Genomic DNA, 18,908 nt, shown 5'->3' on the forward strand with positions numbered 1-18,908 from the left:
ATGATATGCCAGTTTTCAAAAGAAATTTCTGTTAATTTTTAAATGGACAAAATAAAGGTACTATAAAATAATATGAAAAGAACTTATGACAGAAACGAATTGAGTAACGCTATTGAAAAACTTTCTTGCCTATAATTTAAATCATTTAAAAAAATTGCATTTTTGCCGTGAATATTTTCAATCCAGTTTGTTAAAATTAAAAAATACTATGTTATCTCTGATTGACAACTAACACTATCGACTTTCTTAAAGGATATTACTAAATTGTCATCAACAATTAATCTAAACCAATCGAAAATAAAGAACCTGCCTTTTTCATTTTTATTTTCATATGCTTTTTGATGTAACTCATTTATAATTGTTTGTATATTTAGTTCATGTATTGTGTTTATGTCATTTTAACTAATTTGCTAGGCCTATGCTTATTGCTTGCTCCTCCTGGCAAGATTGTACTTGATGACATGCCGAAGAAATATTATTATTAATACAAAAAACACTACGTTTTGGAGGCATCGATGAAGAATCCAACGAATATACAACATTAAAACTAAAGGAAATAATAGAAAAGGAACTACATCTGCCGGACATCCAGATAGAAAATTCTCATCTTACAGGTAAGAAAAGCACTGATAAGGCATGTATTTGTAGACAAAAATTAAAATATTAAAATAACTTACAATTCAATAACACCATAAGGCCCGAGAATGCTTACTTTGATCAATATATTGTTGTGTCATACCTGTACCGATAGTTAAGTTAATACTAAACAACAAATAATTGTTATTTCTCTGTTGCTGGTATCAGTGTGAGCAAATATAAAACGTACCTGCAAATATTTTATGAAAATTCAAATTACAAATTTACTCATGATAACAATAGAACTACTACAATTATGAATATTTTATCCTTTATTACCTTTTATGCGCTGTATTTATTTTTACAAATGATGCTTCTTCCTCGGGAGGTATTTTAAGGCCTAAGTCTAAGGCCTATGGTTTAATGGTAGGCCTATCCGACTGTTTTTTGTTTTCTGACGTCTTATTCTTAAACCTAACTAGTTCGAATTATACGAATTAAAAAAGATGTTAGTTTCATCTTCCTGTAACATAGTTTCATGTTCCTGTAACATATCTTAGGTAATGAAATAAGTACGTTTTATTTCTATTACAGCAATTGGCTGGATTCGGAAAGATTCGAGTATTTTTCCTCATCCAATTTAAGTATATCTTTTTTTTTTAATCCAGCAGTTGGAAATTCTGAGATACCTCCAATATCTTCTACGTGAATTCTTTGATATATAATTCGTGCCATAGAAAAGTTCGACATTAAGACAGAATAATGTCATGGTGTCACATTGCGCTCCCATATTTGGTTTATTTATTTTAGTTTTCTGTAGACATCAACGTAATAATGTATTGCTATCTCAGGATATAGTTTATTATTTTATATTGGTGACACAAATTCTGGTGGCATTATTATTTCCAAGGATTACTACAAGAAATATAATAACGTTTTATTGATCCCTAAGAGAAATATATATTTTGCTATTTATTGTATAATGACTATTTTTTTTAATTGAAAAGTTTATCTGTGTGTTATTTTTTTAAAACGAGGAAGTAATATTTACTGACACGGTACGTTCTACTGGCCTTCTATCAATAAATTATGGTTGCAGTATTTGGTGTAATGCAAGTAAAACGGATATCGATAGGCCTACTTTGGAACACAATAGACAAATAAAATAGTAACTCCCAAGACTCCTCTTCATGTTTCTAAAATTAGTAGATAAGCTTTTTTGTCATGCAATGCAGCAATGTTGGTATGACATTAAGGGAAGGTATGATCTGGGTTACCAATTTTATAAGACCTATATTGAATTGTTTAATAAACATGTGTGTGAAGGAAAGCAAAATCTTCACTTACTCAATCCAATTTCTGTTTTTCATAAGATAAGATTTAAGAAATGTAAGAAAACTCAATATTCCTTTTGTCAGAATTAGAAAATCTCAATTTTGTGTTACCTACAATGGACCTAAATTATGGAATAACTTGTATGTGTATCAGTTTTTATTCGTTTAAATCGTATTGTCATTCACTAATTTGATCATGATACTGTTATTTTTTTGTCTAAAAGATTAGTTAAATGGAAAATTCAAACTGTTAGTAGATCAACCGTATGATATTGATGTTGATTTGCTTTTGATTATTATGTTTATTTAGGAATCTTATGAATAAGTAGTATTTTTACTTCTAATTGGATTCCTAAAAAAAGTAGTCAGTATTATTTACTTTATCGTTTAATTTACGATTTTATTTACACTTTTTGTTTTGATGATAATGACTTTCTTTTTTGAATAAATGTTGAATTTAATTGTGAGAGATGAGGCAATGGTATGATGGGTGGTGGTTGTAGCTTATATTAATACAGCTTAGGCCATAGGCCTACTAATGTAGTAGTAGGATACATCACATCCATAAATGACCGTCGTCATCGTCAAACTTTTCCATTTGAACGAATATTATAATATGCATCTCCAAAATAACTTCACATTAAAATGTGATTTCATTTAATCTAAGCGTTGCAAAGATATATATGACCATTGTTTTCAATGGTTCAAAATATTTAAATTGAGGTCAGTGGTCAAAGATGAATTTTAGAAATTTGACAACATGGGTTTACGGATTCCAGCAAGCTTCAAATATTCATAAAAAACACAATTTTTACACTGTACTTTCCCCATCATGCACACGAAGGCACTTTTTGATATAGGGATTGTGGTTCTAGAAATGTATTGCCTAATATAGTAGGCCTACCACCACCATCCCCACTTCCTTTTCCAACCAAATATTATTACTTTCTTTTTTACAATTAAATAATCCATATTATTCTATGCACGCCCGCAGAGCAGCATGCTAGCTCATCACATTAACATTATATTCAAATTGCACACGCCATCACTACATCGGCGACGTGTGCTGCCGGCCAAGCGGTGCGGATTTTAGATACATAAATTAAATAGGTCACGTTCCGATCATTCCATTATTGTCAATTCATTTCACATTATTTTATATCGTTCTTTTTATTTAAATCTTCAGTTATGTTTTTTATTGTTTTGTGTAGAAATTATTTTCTATTATGCTATTTAGCATAATTAAATTAGTATACAGTATTGTCATGTCGTGAGGAAAAGGCCTACCTATTTGCGAATGGTCTAGTCCGACGACGACAAAAAATGACAGTTGTTGTTTTCATTTGATCTTTCTTTACATCAATTCATAAAGGCGAATTTTAAGCTAATGTAAAATGGTATGTAATTCAAAAAGGTAAGAAATTTAAACATACAACTTCATTAATATTATCATTCATTCTTTTCAATGTGATCTGATAATAGAAACATTTTATATGATATGAACATCCTGGTGGTGTGTGGATCCATTATATTGCCATTGCTATCCATGTTCATCATTCATAAAGAGATGTGGGAGATGAGGCAACACAATGCCATCATCAATTCATCCGGTTAGTGGTGGTCGTGTATTAGGTCGGCTAGGCTAATAATATATTGATAGTATACGTCTAGTCTACACAGTAACTAATAGTAGTAGTAGGATGCATCACATTAGCTATATCACTAAACATTTTCTTTAATAAATCTTGTATGCGAAAGTTATTAAATTTCAGAGACTCGTTCATAATTTCATTAGTAATAGTAGTAATAATTAATTTGCCTTTATTATTTTGATATTGTTCAAGTCCTTTTGAGTATATTAACAAATATATCCACAAAACTTTTTTATTTTATTTAGTCAGCAAAGCATGCATAATGAATTTAAAATACTAGTACATTGTTATTAATAAGATGTAGTTATGGGATGATATTTCATTCCAAAATCAATTAATAAAACTTTATAATGTACTAGCGTATGCGCACGCAATTGTTCTATGCCGCAAGTACTTATGTACGCTGCCTGTACACATCGATATTTCAAATATGCAATTACATTTTTAAAAATATAAAAAAGCGTTGAACGTATTTTGATCTGCATATCACATGATTTAAATCCAATGTCGTAACTCTTTTATATAAGGGCTCTAGGTTGTGTTTAAAACAGCTGCCCTCTATAAGTACAGTAGGCCAGACTATATATACTATGCTATACAGTACTATAAATGATGTCAGCCATAGGTTACACACACACACGCATTTAACATCTCGCTTTTTCGTACCACATTTTCCCCAAGATTTTAATATTTGTTTGCTCAATCAATTATCCTTTTTAAAAATTACAAATTAATATTTTAATTTTGATGACGTCATAATAGTGTTCCCATAATCCCACCTATGCTACACTGTATGTAGTTATTATACCACTTTACTATGTATTGTGTATACTACGACACAAAATAGACAGAATTCAACATTAAAAAATATTATTTTCTTCAGGTCATAATGGAATAATCTTTTATTTTTAATAATTTAATTTATTCTGTAGATGATAAGAATGATTGATAAAGAATATTTGATTTGAAAAGATACTCAAAAGTTTTGAAAATGTATGAATCTGAAAAAATGTGTTTAAAGGGCTTTTTAAAATGGTTGAATTGGCTAGTTCCCAATTTTTTTAGGAGATGGCATAAAACCAGTTTGATGTTTAAAATTTCAAACTGGTTTATGCAACCAGTTTAAAGTTTTATTTTTCATGCCTTAAGGACAATTTACACAGACGAGCGGTAACGGTAACAAAAATATAGAATCTATGTTATTCCTTATGACCATTTACACACAATGCGGAGTGGACGGACAGTTTCCACTCAGGATAGATACAGATTCTATACTATGTGGGACAAGCTACGCGGTTTTCTGCTTACCGTTACCGCTCGTCTGTGTAAATTGGCCTTTAGGCTCCTTTTACCACCCCTTCAGTAATGCTTTATAAACCCAGTGTAGATCCTCATGACATTTACCTGGCCATGCACACAATAAACTCACATTGCTTGTTGATTTTGGTCCCTTCATTTCTGTTGATGTTTTCTAATGCTACTGTAGTAAAATGCTTATTTTAAATATATATTATTCTATAATTTCAGGTTTAAATTGAATACTGTAAATATTTGACTGAGAGGTCCAGTATCTTTCATAGAAATCTGCTCTATTGATAAGGATTCAATGTGGTACTAAGTAGAGATTCTGTGCCAAGTTCATTTTCGTAGCTCATTCAACAACTTACAACAAAACATAAAAAAATGGGAGGTAAAACTCGAAAGCAGAGCTCCACCCGTGCGGATGAATGCCCAATGACGGACTTTGGAGCTGATGAAAATTCAAATGACGTTGAATGGGTAAATAAAGAATGGGTGAAGAAACTATTTCGAATTGCTGCCATCTTGAGTTTTTGTTCTGTCAGCATGAATACCCCACAAACATTTGAAGTAGAGCCATCACTTAAATATGTAACTTTGAGTTTTGACATTGTCATCATGATTCTATTCACAGCGGAAATGATTGCTAAATGCCGTTCTCGCGGATTATTAAAGGTATGAAAAAACAGTCCATAGTTTTTGTATTTAGATACAAATTATAGTAAAATGATTTAGTAAATTTTGATTTTTAACATCAGCACCAGCATTTTTAATATAAATTCTAAACTTCCAGTCACTGGGACCAGAATTTTCACCTAATTTCACCTCATTTCTAAATTATATTATTTATTATTATTTTTATTATTTAATATATAAATGTACACTTGGTAAATAATTAACATATCCAGATCAAGAGAATTTTATAAGCTTCAAATTAAGAATAAAGGAGGACTATACTTTTCACATTATGAAGCTGAATAAAATAAAGAAATTATGTCTTTTTTTAGAATAATTGTCTATGGTATAGTATACTGTAGACTACAGTTATACAATTACACATGTAAAGTCAAATTTATTGGTATAATAAATTCTTTTTCTATATAATTGTGTTAATTTCAGGGAGATAATCCATATCTGAAGAATCGCTGGTGTATATTTGACATGACAATGGTGCTCCTTTTATGGGCATCAGTTATTTTACAGGTAATGTAACAATTAATTTATAAAAGGTATTTGTGTTGTTGATACAGTTAGTATGTGTCGCGTCATACTCAATACCATCGTGGTACAGTACCTTCAATGTTTCTTTAATTCAATTTCCCTTTTTTTTGTGGTCCTTTTTGACATCAATGAGTTAAGTATACTGAGTAGAGAGGCTACCTAAAATAAATAAACTAAAGACTAAACTAATACAATGTTACGTGATGTCACCTGATTTATGTCTGACACGTCATCATTAATGTATTCTTAAAATGGCGTAACTCACTGCTACTAGTACCACAGTAATATCTATCAACGTCTACCGGACTGATCCTTGATCCTTACAATTTAGTATTATGCCGCTATAATTCTCTCCTTTTCGCTTAAAAACACTTGTTTTCCCCTCTTGGCGATTAGTGAATGTCTGCTCTCTAACGTAAAAATGTTACACCCTATCTATGACATCTTGATTCAACTTAGGCCAAAAAAAAAAATGTTTGTGTTGGTCGCGTTTTGGGTAAATCTAAAAAATGGGTAGGTCGGTAGGAAAAGTTTTTTCCCCAGACCAAAAATGTGTTGCCGGCACAAATAAACAATTTGCACAAATGATACAAAAAGACCATATTTAACAACACTTTTCATAGCACCCTACGCTCACGCTAGCTATAAATATTGTTTCAACAAAAGTTTTAAAAAAAGGTTTATTAAATAAACGTAGGCCTAGCTTTTTCAGGCATAGGCTTAGGGCTGCTAGTAGTAGGCTAAGCCTAGTTTTAAAGCCAAAAACAATCAAGATCGAAATAAACTATTTCCGTGTTATATGCTACATTACGCGAGTTCATGTTATTTCAGATAAAAAATAGTTAGTTTTATATTGTTTTATCCATACGTAATAACACTGGCATTAAAGATATAACATTAAAATGTAGGCCCTAGGCCATATGCGAGCCATATTTCGCAGATTTCTTATTGCGGGGAAATTCCCCACCAGACATCGATCGATTGAGGAGTAGGCCTAAGCTAGAGGCCTAGCGTGCACGCCGGAAAGGGTGGATTATCACTAAATAAATAACAAATTTGAACAAAAGAGCTTACAAAAATCTTAGGTAAATTTTTATTAAACGTATAGGCCTACTTGCTTGGCGAATCCATGCCTTTTAACTCATTTAACAAGTTTGTAATCAGATAGTAGTACTGTACAGTAAAACCAAAAAACACTGCCTCGTGCAATGTGCAATCTGTTCTTCTTTTTGCAGATCAACATTGGTAGAATCCATTAATTTATGAGGGTGTTTAAAAATGTGATAACTATTAAAAACGTGTCTTGACCACTGTGTAATCAAAGCGTTTATTTAGTTAAAACTTGGATCCCCGCAAAATTGATAATCGCGTATTCAGGGTTGGTTGCACGCTTCTTTTTGACATGTCCGGCGGAGGTGAAATATATTCGCCAATTTGGAGAATAAGACGCCATTTGGCTCACAAAAAAAAAATGCAGACCTTCACTTTCGTCAATTTAGAGTCGGTCGGGCGTGGCCAACACAAACATTTTCTTTTTTGGCCTTATCATTATAATTTGTATAAAATTGGATAATGTAACGTAAAATCATTGGTTTATTCCAAACCTATTGTTCATTCTCATCTCAACCTTGGTGACAATATGTTTGATCAAAGAATGTTGCAAAACCTTCATTGATGCTATTACAGGGCATTTTAAATAATTGAATCTAGTATATTGTAAAACGTCTTTTGTTTTATGTTTTGCCAAATCATGTAACACTAACTTCATGTTTAATTGGATCTGAAACAATTGTTTTGGGCCATTTACTGAAAATGTGTCCTTCTGCTGATGATACTAAGCCCTGTAATTAGATGTCAGGCATTTTAATATGATATTAAAATTTTATGAGTTTAGAAACATTTTTTTTAAAGATTCTAAATATGAAGAAGATAGTGAGTGATGCAGTAAGCATTGTACGTTCACCACGCCCATTAATTATGATTCGAGCATTTCGTGTCTATCTCAAGGTTAACATGTCCAGAGCCAGAATGGCTATAATTTTCAAGTATGTATATTTTTTAATTGTGAAAATGTTTCTATATTGATTTACTTTAATTAAATTTACTTTAAACTAATTTAATTTTTTAATAGATCCTACAAATTTAATGTTATCTTATTGCTTTTTCATTTTTACTGCACCTTAAATTAATGGACCTTTTTGCACTATTAAACACTTAAATAAGAAAAAGTAACCCAATAAACATTCACAGAAAAACTGTTGGTATCAACTGACCTATAGGCTCAAAGAAGTACAATCATTTTTTAATTAATTTTACTGATATTTTGTTGTATGATAATGAGAGACTGTACTTGATATCAATTCATTTTATTTTACTAATATTTTACAGACGTTCCGGTCAGCAAGTATGGAGTGTTGCAATTTTTCTGATATTTTTTTTGGCTTTGTATGGAATTCTAGGCGTGCAGATGTTTGGAAAATTGTCATTTCACTGTGTAAAAAAAGATGCAAATATTAGGTAAGAGAATTCATTGTGAAATTTTATGTTCACTAATGCAATAAAATGTAATTAACCTAATTTGTTGTAGATAAATTAGGTTTTACGAGTGGGTGCAGAATGCTATCCAGTTATGAAATCTTGATAAGTTGCCAACTTTCATCAAAAAAAGCACAGGACAAAAGGACAGGATACTAAACTTGACATATTTATGTAATTTATATTTTAAAAATATTTTTACATAGTTACGTACTACAAAATACGTAATATATAATGTGTGTGGCTTTAATGACGTCATTATTATTGTGAAATTATGTTTTTCTCATGTTAGTGGTATTGTACATGTCCTAAGCTATAATTTGATACCAAACTTGACATATTTATGTAATTTATATTTTTTTTTAAATATTTTTACATAGCTACATAATAGCATGGTCAAAATGAAGTCATTAAATTGTTCGAATTTTTGGGCACCCCTTCTAGAATTGTTAGTTAGGTCCTAACAAAGGTTTCTGCCAAGTTTGGTGCTTTTGTCACAAAGTGCACACAAAAAGTGCTAAGCGACCTGACTAATAGATCGCGTGTGTTTGTTTGTTTGTTTTGACAAATACAAAGAAATGTTTGAACAAATTAAAACCTTGAAAAACAAATCTACCTCAACACAGAAAACATGTATCAAAAACAATGAATCAGTAGATATCATGAACAGATGGAAGAATATGGCAGAAATATTTTTGAAAAATTGGATGAAAAAGTTGAGCATGCAGTCAGCAAACTGTGGTGGTGCATGCCATTTTATGACATAGGAAGTTGATCATTGTTATTATTAATTAAAGATGTTGAAATTGTTTTTTTAGCGATTTAGAGTTGAGCGATTTAGCAATACCTGATACCTATTGTAGAAGTGAAGATCATAGTGATTGTCCTGAAGATATGGAATGTCAAGATATTGAAACATTACCTGGAAACCTTAAAGAGTTTAATGGCTTTGATCACATAGGTGAGATTTACCATTATAAAGAATTTTTAACACTAAAAGTAAAATATTATATAGCCTATGTAAATATGATGTGATTTGTTGAAACAGGTGCAGGTCAACTCGGCCTTAACCGTCTCGGCCAAAGTCAAGTCTGCCCCACGTCAAATCGGCCCAAAGTCAACTCGGCCCCAAGTCAAGTCGGCCTCAAGTCAACTCGGCCTCACGTCATCTCGGCCTCAAGCCAACTCGGCCTCAGGTTATCTCGGCCAAATTACGAATTGGTCAACTCTGGCCCCATTAAAGTATGGAATGCAAACAGTGCTAAATAGTTAATATTATAATGGCAGGATTAGTAAGGTTAGGTCTACACATAGGTCTAGGCCTAGACAAAATAAAACGGAAAATTCAATATAAATTTTTTTTGGGTTTAATTGATAGGTAGGCCTAGTATTTATTTATATTATATAAATATTATTAGCTGTGTTTGTTAGTAGGCTAGCCTAGGCCTATTTTGACAAGAATGTTTCCACAATGAATCGAAATATTCTTTGATATACCTATATTAGATAGATATTATTAGATTACAGTAAAAAAAAATGTTTATAAAAAATTATATATTTTATAATTCGCTTCGCTTTTTGCGTTCCATACTTTATTGGGGCCGAGTTGACCGATTAGTTTTTGGCCAAGTTGACGTGAGGCCGAGTTGACGTGAGGCCGAGTTGACGTGAGGCCGAGTTGACTTGAGACCGAGTTGACTTGAGGCCGGTTTAGGGCCGAGTTGGATCGAATTCATTGAAACTGCATCACATGACTACCGCTCTGAGGATTGTAATTGGTATATGTCCTCGTGGATGTTGATATTGATTGTTAATTTTGTGTTTTTATCGTGTCCCTGTCATTAGACATATAAATTATGGTGAATTGTCAAGTTTGATATTGACCGTGTAAATTTTGTGTGGCAACTTGCGTTTCTGGACAAATAGAAAAAGGCCATACACATGGCTGCAGTCGCATGCTCAAATTTGGGTTGGTGTTTACTGACCAGCCAACCAACCGACCAACCAACCGACATAGTGAGTTGTAGAGTCGGGGGAAAAATTATTTTAAGCTATTGGATCTTATCCAAACACAGCTCCAAAGATGGAGAAGATATGTATAATGTGTATCATCAGCATTCACACATATGACAATGTTTTCTTTGTAACAAACCAGAATGAAATAAATAATTCTACCACCATTGACGTATTGTGTTTTGTGCAGGTAAGAGTGTATTTACAGTGTATGAAAGTGCTTCACTTGAAGGATGGGTATACATCATGTACAAAGTAATTGACAGCTTTGCTCCTTGGATGGGATACTTATTTTTTGTCACAATGGTTTTCTTTCTGTCCTGGTTGGTGAAGGTAAATGTTTGTTTACTACAGTATTGTACAGTTAAATTTAAAAGTCCGCACTTTGAAACAGCATACTCTGCTCAAATTCAGGAAACATTTAAAACACAATCTTTTTAGTCTTTAAATAAAATAATGGTTAATAATGTGAATCTAAAATATAATTTATATTGTTATGATTATTTTGCAGAGATGCCTGTATAAAGGTGTCCCAAAAAGGGGTTCTATTGTGCTGTATATATTGTTTTGCTTTTATATAATTTCATAGTTCTACATATAGTTTTAGCTTCTAATTAAGGTCGAATCTTTTAATAGAATGTATTTATTGCTGTCATTGTTGAGGTGTTTGCTGAATTAAGAACACAGTTTCATCACAACAATAGTAAAGATGCAGTTGGAGTGTTTGGCTCTCAGGTAATAGTGCTTTTCTTTAAATTTATGTCACACATCCAGTCATAAGTGTAATATACTAAAATACTTAAAACTGTGAACAGAAGTGGAAATAGTAGGCATAGCTTTTTTGGAAACATAGAGGCCCATAGTTTTAATCAGAAACTTTAAATTCAGAAAAAATGAACTACTTGTATACATATAGTATTAGTACAGTATTAACTATTTTGTCCAATGTGTCAACGTTCAAGTCCTTTGCTTTAAAAATATATAATGTTCACAAGGCTTTAACTATCAAATTTAATATCAAAGAAATCAATTTTTTAAAGGTTTTTATAATAAAGAAATTATAAGTTACTGCGAACATGATTGTAAAAAACAAAATGTAAAAACAATGCATTACTATATAGAGAATCGCTGTACAAACTAAAGGCGCATGCGTAGAGCGTGCATGGAGCGCACAGAGCCATAGTTGTGAAATTGAGTGGATTCAAGCTATTTTTGTTAAAATCATGTTCGCAGTAACTTTATAATTTTATTATTATTTTAACAAAAACCTTTAAACAAATTGATTGTTTTGATATTAAATTCAATAGTTAAAGCCTTTTGAATTTTATATATTTTAAAAACAAAAACTCAACTCTATACTCTACATAGGAATAGTTGGACACAAAAATGGCTTCTAATCCCTTCAAAGTCGTAACTCTTTCAATATATGGCTCTGTACATAATGACATTGCAGCGCCCTCAATACACAACTATTCATTACCTTTCCCACTCTCATGCCAACAACTCCACCAAACTGACTTGTGAAATTCCAGCAAATAGTAGGATCAGGTAACTTGGCAATGATTGTGCTTGATTCGCAACCAGTGTCATTACTTCTCTGTCCATCTCTGCATGTCACCCCAGATCTGCAATGGCAGTATTTACATAATTATCTTTTCTGCCACCTTCTTATTAGACATGAATCAGAACCATGTTTTTTGTGTCCGTCCAGACCTTAATCTTTGAGGATGGTTGGTTTGGCCATGTGATCACCAAATGAAACAATATATACCAGTTGATTCTCTATTAAAGGGAACACAAATAGTATCCCCTTATGTGTCCTCTGAATAGGGGTTGGCTGTAGTGTTAATCTTATATTGCCCCTCATTCATTTCACATAAAGTGTCCCCTTAATAGCGGTGTTTTCTGAATAAGGAGTTCTTCTGTATTCTTTTATTGAATTGTAATTTTAAAATACCTTTACAGATATTAGAAGCAGAACCAACTGAACTGAGTCCCTGGAAGCTAGTCAGTGTTGATGAGGATAAACCTCAAGGCGTAGCCCCACACTTTTGCCAGGTCATTCTGAAATCTAGAAGCTTTCATTTAGCTATTCTTCTGGTTGTTGCTATCGATGCTGCATTAGCTTCTACATACAATTTATTTTTTGCTGATGATGAAACAAATCGGAATCGATACCATTCTATGCTCTATTGGCTTCAGGTACAGTACATTTTATTACTAAATTACTAATCTTAAGGCTTATGAATAAAATATTCACTCAATTGCATGAATAGAGGGAAAACTTTTTTCTATTTGGTATAAAATGACAATAAACTGATGGGGTGCCAATTTTTCTATGTTTGTACATGAAGTGTTCTCAATGGTATGTGCTATTCTAATACTACATGGCATAACATAAATAAATATAATTGTGTGTGTGAAGGAGATGCTTATCACAATTGTAGTAGTTCACATGTTAGAGGTGTCACACCTTTATTTTGAAAAAATCGTTATATTAATATTATATTATAAATGCATAGTAAAAATATTAATATAAATGGTAGATTTGTTATACTTAATATCATAATTTACACAATTCCATTTGTCTTGTAAATATCTATTTGCCAAATGATTTTAAATCATGAAACACATTTTGCAGAACTTTTTTTCAGCAACAAACTCCTATATTTCATAAATTGTTTATTTTATAAGTTGTTTAATGGAGGTGATTATAATTGTTATTCTATATCTATTAATATCTATTATTATAATCTTCTTCTTTCAGTACAGATTTTGTGTAACAATTATATCAAAGGTTCAATGATCTTTTAAATAATTAAATTTATTTTTAACACTCATCCATTATTTTATTTTTATAGTTAATTTTTGTTCTTCATACCCTATGTGGTAAATTGCTTTTATTTCTGAAATTGCAAATATTGATGCTCATTGTGCGCTGTTTAATGTGCATACCTATTTTGAATCTCTTAGAGCTCCTTGAACGATTTTAATATTATGGGTGCCAATGAGTGGTCAGATATAAGTTTATGTACATATTTTAATATTATGGGTGCCAATGAGTGGTCACATATAAGTTTATGTACATATTTTATTATTTATTTTGTTTTATTTCATTTTATTGAATATCAAAATCGCAGCTAAAAGCTGAATTACATGATACTTACAAATATAAAAACATTTAAATCAGGCATAAAACAGTATATAAAGAAGTTCACGTACAAATCACAAAAAAAATCAAACATATTGCACAGGAAAAATACATATTTTTAGCTAAAATTTATCTACAGGTTAAAAATTCAATTAAATAAGTAAGGGAAGTAAGAAAATTGGTAATTTATTTACAAGATTATAAAATTTGATATAATTAGAAAATGAAGAAATTATTGAATTGTTAAATGATTAATTTATATTTATTTGTACATATTCACATATGTTTAATTTATTATTATATATAATTTGTCATAATTTCTTTAGTTTTGGTTTATCTCTCATTAAGGAGGTGTGTAAGATAAAAGCATAGGGCTATTAGTATCGGTTTGTTTTACATAGGGGCTAAAAAATCTTTCTTTTCCTATAAAGACTAACAGAAACCAATCCTTAAATTTATTAGATATATAATACAATCTGAAGAAAATTTATGACATACAGTTCCGCGGCGTTCATCTAGTTGTTTAATATTTAAAATTTCAAGAGAAGTGTTGTAGTGTTCAATCTTTACCAAGCATTTAATTATCGTATACACACGCATGTCAATCAGATAGTGTGTTGTAGAGCATCCTTTCATGCACCCATACTGTCTAGTGTCCACATTCGGTCCAATATATTTTAAAAAGAGGTTGTATATTTTTATTTATTTATTTATTCATTTATTCAATATATCGTAATCGCAGCACAAGGCTGAATTAAAACAATAATAACATGCTGATAACGCGGGTTTATGCCCCACATCGGCCAGGTAAAATGTTTAAATTTGTCAACCAGTCGACATGTCTTCTCCTCTATAATGCTATATTTCTTTCCCGCTTTGATTACTGCTGCTCAGTCTGGGGTTCTAACTCCAATACTAACCTCTCTAGTAAACTACAAAAAATCCAAAACAGAGCTTTATGCATTATTCTCAAACTTCATCCTATGTCACACCTCTCTCATGATCACTTTAGACTAGCCCATACCATTCCTCTTCAGAAAAGACTCCACTACCAACTTGGTTGTCTTACTTTCAAAACTCTTAATCTTCTTGCTCCTCAAAGCTTATGCCATCTCCTCACTAAAATTATTGCCAATGGGAGGATGACTACTCGTCAAATCTCCAAAGGAAATCTTCACATTCCTAAACCCTCTCTTGAAATTTTCAAACTCTCCTTCAGCTACAAGGCCCCTCATTTCTACAATGATCTTCCTCTATCTATCAGCAATTCCTTATCCTTTTCCTCTTTCAAAACTAGACTTATGACTTTTCTCAAAACTATGTAATTCCTTTCCAGATTTTAAATTGTAAAATATTAGATCTAAATATTTATTATATATTTTTGCTTAATTTAACATATCAGTTATTTTCTATATTCCAAATTTTCTTATTTTTCAGATTTTTATTCTTATTTTATTTTTGGGTTTTTGTTTTTCTTTCACTTCTCTATTTTGTGTATTGTATCTGTTCTGAGGGTCCCAAATGATCAGCAACTGCTGGATGGATCACCCTCATTAAATATGGTTAAAATAAAATAAATAAAATAAAAATTAAAATAAATAAAACATGATAATTTACACATCAAAAGGACAAAAATCTAAAAATGTACACATATAAAAATAAAAAGGTACAAAATTCAAGAATCGATAAAAAATATACAAAATTGAAAATTGACAAAGTAGCACACAAGCACGCGTGGAGAAATTGCACATGATGACCAATAAAACAAGAATTATTTGTCATTAAGGAGTTTGGCGAGAAAGGGTATAGCACTTTTGGCATATCTTTCGAGCACGGGGGATGAGAAATTCATTGGATTTTCTAAGGAGCATACTGTGAGAACGAGAATTAATAGGAAACCACTCTTTGAAGGAATTGGAACAGACGCATCGATGTGCAAATTCTTTATATAATTTAATTCTTCTCGTATCAAGCGTCTGAAGATTAGTACTTTTAAGTGCGTTAAGATATGTGTCGTACTTAGGTCCCAATATAATCTGAAGCTCTCTCTTTTTAATTCGCTCAATCATGAGAGACTTTTTTATAGTAATTAATACAATTATGCCACGCCACATAAACGGACACCAAATCGCAAGCAGAAACTCCAAAACGCTTGAGACGATTAAGCATATATAATCTACGGCTACTATTAGAAATCATATTGCTAACAAGAGTATCCCGTCTTAAATTTGCTTGTATGGGGATACAGAGAATTTTTATTTCATGCAAAAAATCCAGCAATTTACCACCTATAACTAAGTTTGGAGGATCGGGAGGGTGTTTTTTAAAACAAACTTGCAAGGCTTTACATTTTGATGGATTGAGTTTGAGAAAGTTGTGACTAGCCCAGTTATCTAGATCACAAACGTCAGAATCAACAAAAGTGGGATCGCTAGCACGACGGACCTCAACAAGGCTAGTATCGTCAACATACTCAAATTTAGATGATTGGGCGTTTACGGCAGCATCGTTAATTATAACGTTAAAAATAATTGGTCCAAACTTAGTGCCCTGAGGGAGCATTCAGAGAGTTCGGAATGGTAACGAACTCTTTGGCTTCTGTTGGTAAGAAAGTCAACTACCCAGGGCAATATTTCATTTTGAACACCAAGATCAAAAAGCTTTTGGATAATCCAGTAATTAGGTCCAAAAGATACTCTTTATTTAAGTGCTTTGTTTTATTTAAAATAAAATGTTTTAGATTTACCCATACTACATACTTAGATTATAAGAGGAATTTTCTTTTTTTGCATATTTTTTAACCCTTCAGTCAATTACCATTTTTCTTAATAGCAGCTATTGTGTGAACAATATTGAAATATATTTTCGAGAAATAGTTAATGAATATGAATGGCAATAACTTTTTCAATTTTGTTTTGTGAAGTAACATGGGTTCACATGGGTAACATTGGTCTAGATCAATTGTTTAGGCATATTTGTTATTACGATATCTACCGTCTGGTCTTTTTTTAAGGTTGCATTCACCATAGTGTTTGATCTAGAGATGTTGTTTAAAATCTGTTGTCTTGGTTTTAATGGCTACATGAAGCGAGTATACCACAAAGTAGAAAGTGTATTGGCCGTTGGTACTACCTTGCACATCTTATCTGCAAAAAGGCTTTACCACACTCAACTAGCTTATTTCCAGGTAAGAAAAATACCATGTTTTTTTAGATTTCCAAATTATTTAAGCTGTAGAGCATTTTTTATAACAAAAACTCACTAAATTAAAACACTCTATTTTGTAATAAATATGGTAGTAATATTTTTTGTTTTCAGGAATAGTGCTGAAGGTGCTATGAAAACCAAAAAATTATAAAATTAAATGATAATGGAATAAGAACAGAGATCTGTATATGATATTCACCATTGCACCATTTACTGAAGTGAACGATATATATGAATTTGTTCTGCTACAGAAATATGTTTGAAATCCAGTTGTTCTTTTTGTCTAAAAGAAGAAAAAAATATGGGTCAGAAAATGTCAGAACATACAAATATACTTTTTCAGAATCTATCATTGATTTAAAATTGTACTTTTTAATTGATTATAGGTATTTAGATTTATACGATTGATTAAGTTGTCACCTACTCTTGAAGATTTTGTTCATAAGGTAAATTGATGTTATATGCTTCAATATGTATTCTAATTAATACTAACTTTTTACCAATAACCCTATCTGTATGAAGCTAGAATCGTCAGGGAATCAGTCATGCTAATAAATATAAATATAGTACATGAAAAATGTGTGACAAAACTCTTTTTAGCAAAGAGCAATACATACATTTTAGGAGTGTATAATATTCAGTTTATATAGATTTATGTATTTGTTCTTTCTTTCTAAACTGAATTACACTTTCAATACAAATGTACTGATTTCGTGGAAAGTGGTTCAGTGAATACAACATATAATTAACAAAAATCATAATATAAAAATTAAAAATAAAAAAAAAACTATTTACTATGGTAAAGGTAAAAAAAAAAGTAAATCTTAGTTTTCCTAGAGTGAAGATTTGAAAGTAGTAAAGGACATATTATGAAGTTTTTAGATTATTGACAATAATATTTAACAAATGAAAGAATAAGATATATTAAATTTCAGATTCTAGGTCCAAGTCGCAAGCTTGGCACATTGGTGGCTTTCACTATGACTTCATTAATAATTGTCTCTGTTGTGAGTCTCCAGTTATTCTGCTTCATTGATGGTCTTGATCAGTTTGAAAATTTCTTTAAAGTAAGTTTTGATTCCAAGTTTAATGTAACTATTTGTCACTTATTTATTATTTAACTCTTAAAGGCTATGTGCAGCCAAGACATTTATATTGATCATACATTCCAATAATTATCAATCTATAGTTTCTCCTATGTTTCATGATATTTTGTGTGTTACACAATTTTTTGGAAAATAAGCACTTTTTATCAGTGAAGATATACTTCAAATTACCCAATGAAATCAAATTACTGTACTGTATATTATTATAAATAGAATATTACTATTAATTATATCTGTCATATTGTTCTTTATTATTTTTAACTTTTACTTTTTCTTTTGTTTTTAATTTTCCCAGTCTTAAAATTAATTTTGTTACACATGCTGTTACTTTTTCTCCTAGGCCCTTATGTCTATGTTTCAAATCCTAACACAAGAAGGGTGGGTTGAGGTTAAAAATTCAGCTTGGCATGCCAGTGGCATCAAAGAGCAATTTCCCATAGCCTTATTCTTTGTAGCATACCATCTTTTTGCTGGTGTGGTAAGTCACTTAATAGTATGCGCTATATTTGCATACTACATAAAATATGATGAATAACATAACATGCTACTGATGCAAAATTCAAAAATAAAGTGCACATTATAAATATGAATGATTCACAATGGTAACTGATAGAGTGGACATGGCAAGTATCTCCATAGCCTCAAATCATAATTTTCTTCTCTTTAGTTCATTCTAGAGTTTTGAAATGTTTTTTACTGATACTTATTATTAAACAATGTTTTATATTTTACTATAGTAAATCAACCACAAATGTAAACAATCTAAAATAAATAACACATGGTGATACTTCCTAAATTGTTCTTTGCTCTTTTT

General features: G+C 31.1%; 1 protein-coding gene across 6 annotated transcripts in view; it reads left to right on the forward strand.

The window, feature by feature from the left end:
* Positions 1-3,227: 3,227 nt before the first annotated feature.
* LOC144843561 (sodium leak channel NALCN-like) overlaps positions 3,228-18,908 on the forward strand; it is a 57,579-nt gene continuing 41,898 nt past the window's right edge. For 4 of the 6 annotated variants that reach the window (XM_078700386.1, XM_078700388.1, XM_078700391.1 and 1 more), the window contains exons 1-13: positions 3,246-3,307; positions 5,090-5,536; positions 5,981-6,064; positions 7,994-8,127; positions 8,471-8,599; positions 9,436-9,578; positions 10,821-10,963; positions 11,267-11,365; positions 12,596-12,832; positions 16,795-16,968; positions 17,375-17,434; positions 17,924-18,055; positions 18,435-18,572. In XM_078700386.1, coding sequence (XP_078556512.1) covers positions 5,246-5,536; positions 5,981-6,064; positions 7,994-8,127; positions 8,471-8,599; positions 9,436-9,578; positions 10,821-10,963; positions 11,267-11,365; positions 12,596-12,832; positions 16,795-16,968; positions 17,375-17,434; positions 17,924-18,055; positions 18,435-18,572 — 1,764 coding nt within the window. In that variant the 5' untranslated portion in view covers positions 3,246-3,307; positions 5,090-5,245. Of the gene's footprint in view, positions 3,325-5,089; positions 5,537-5,980; positions 6,065-7,993; positions 8,128-8,470; positions 8,600-9,435; positions 9,579-10,820; positions 10,964-11,266; positions 11,366-12,595; positions 12,833-16,794; positions 16,969-17,374; positions 17,435-17,923; positions 18,056-18,434; positions 18,573-18,908 lie in introns of all 6 variants that reach the window. The other 2 variants (XM_078700387.1, XM_078700390.1) reach the window with 2 other exon arrangements.

The sequence above is a fragment of the Antedon bifida genome, chromosome 5 (assembly GCF_963402885.1).
Source record: "Antedon bifida chromosome 5, ecAntBifi1.1, whole genome shotgun sequence".
NCBI classification, from domain to species: domain Eukaryota; kingdom Metazoa; phylum Echinodermata; class Crinoidea; order Comatulida; family Antedonidae; genus Antedon; species Antedon bifida.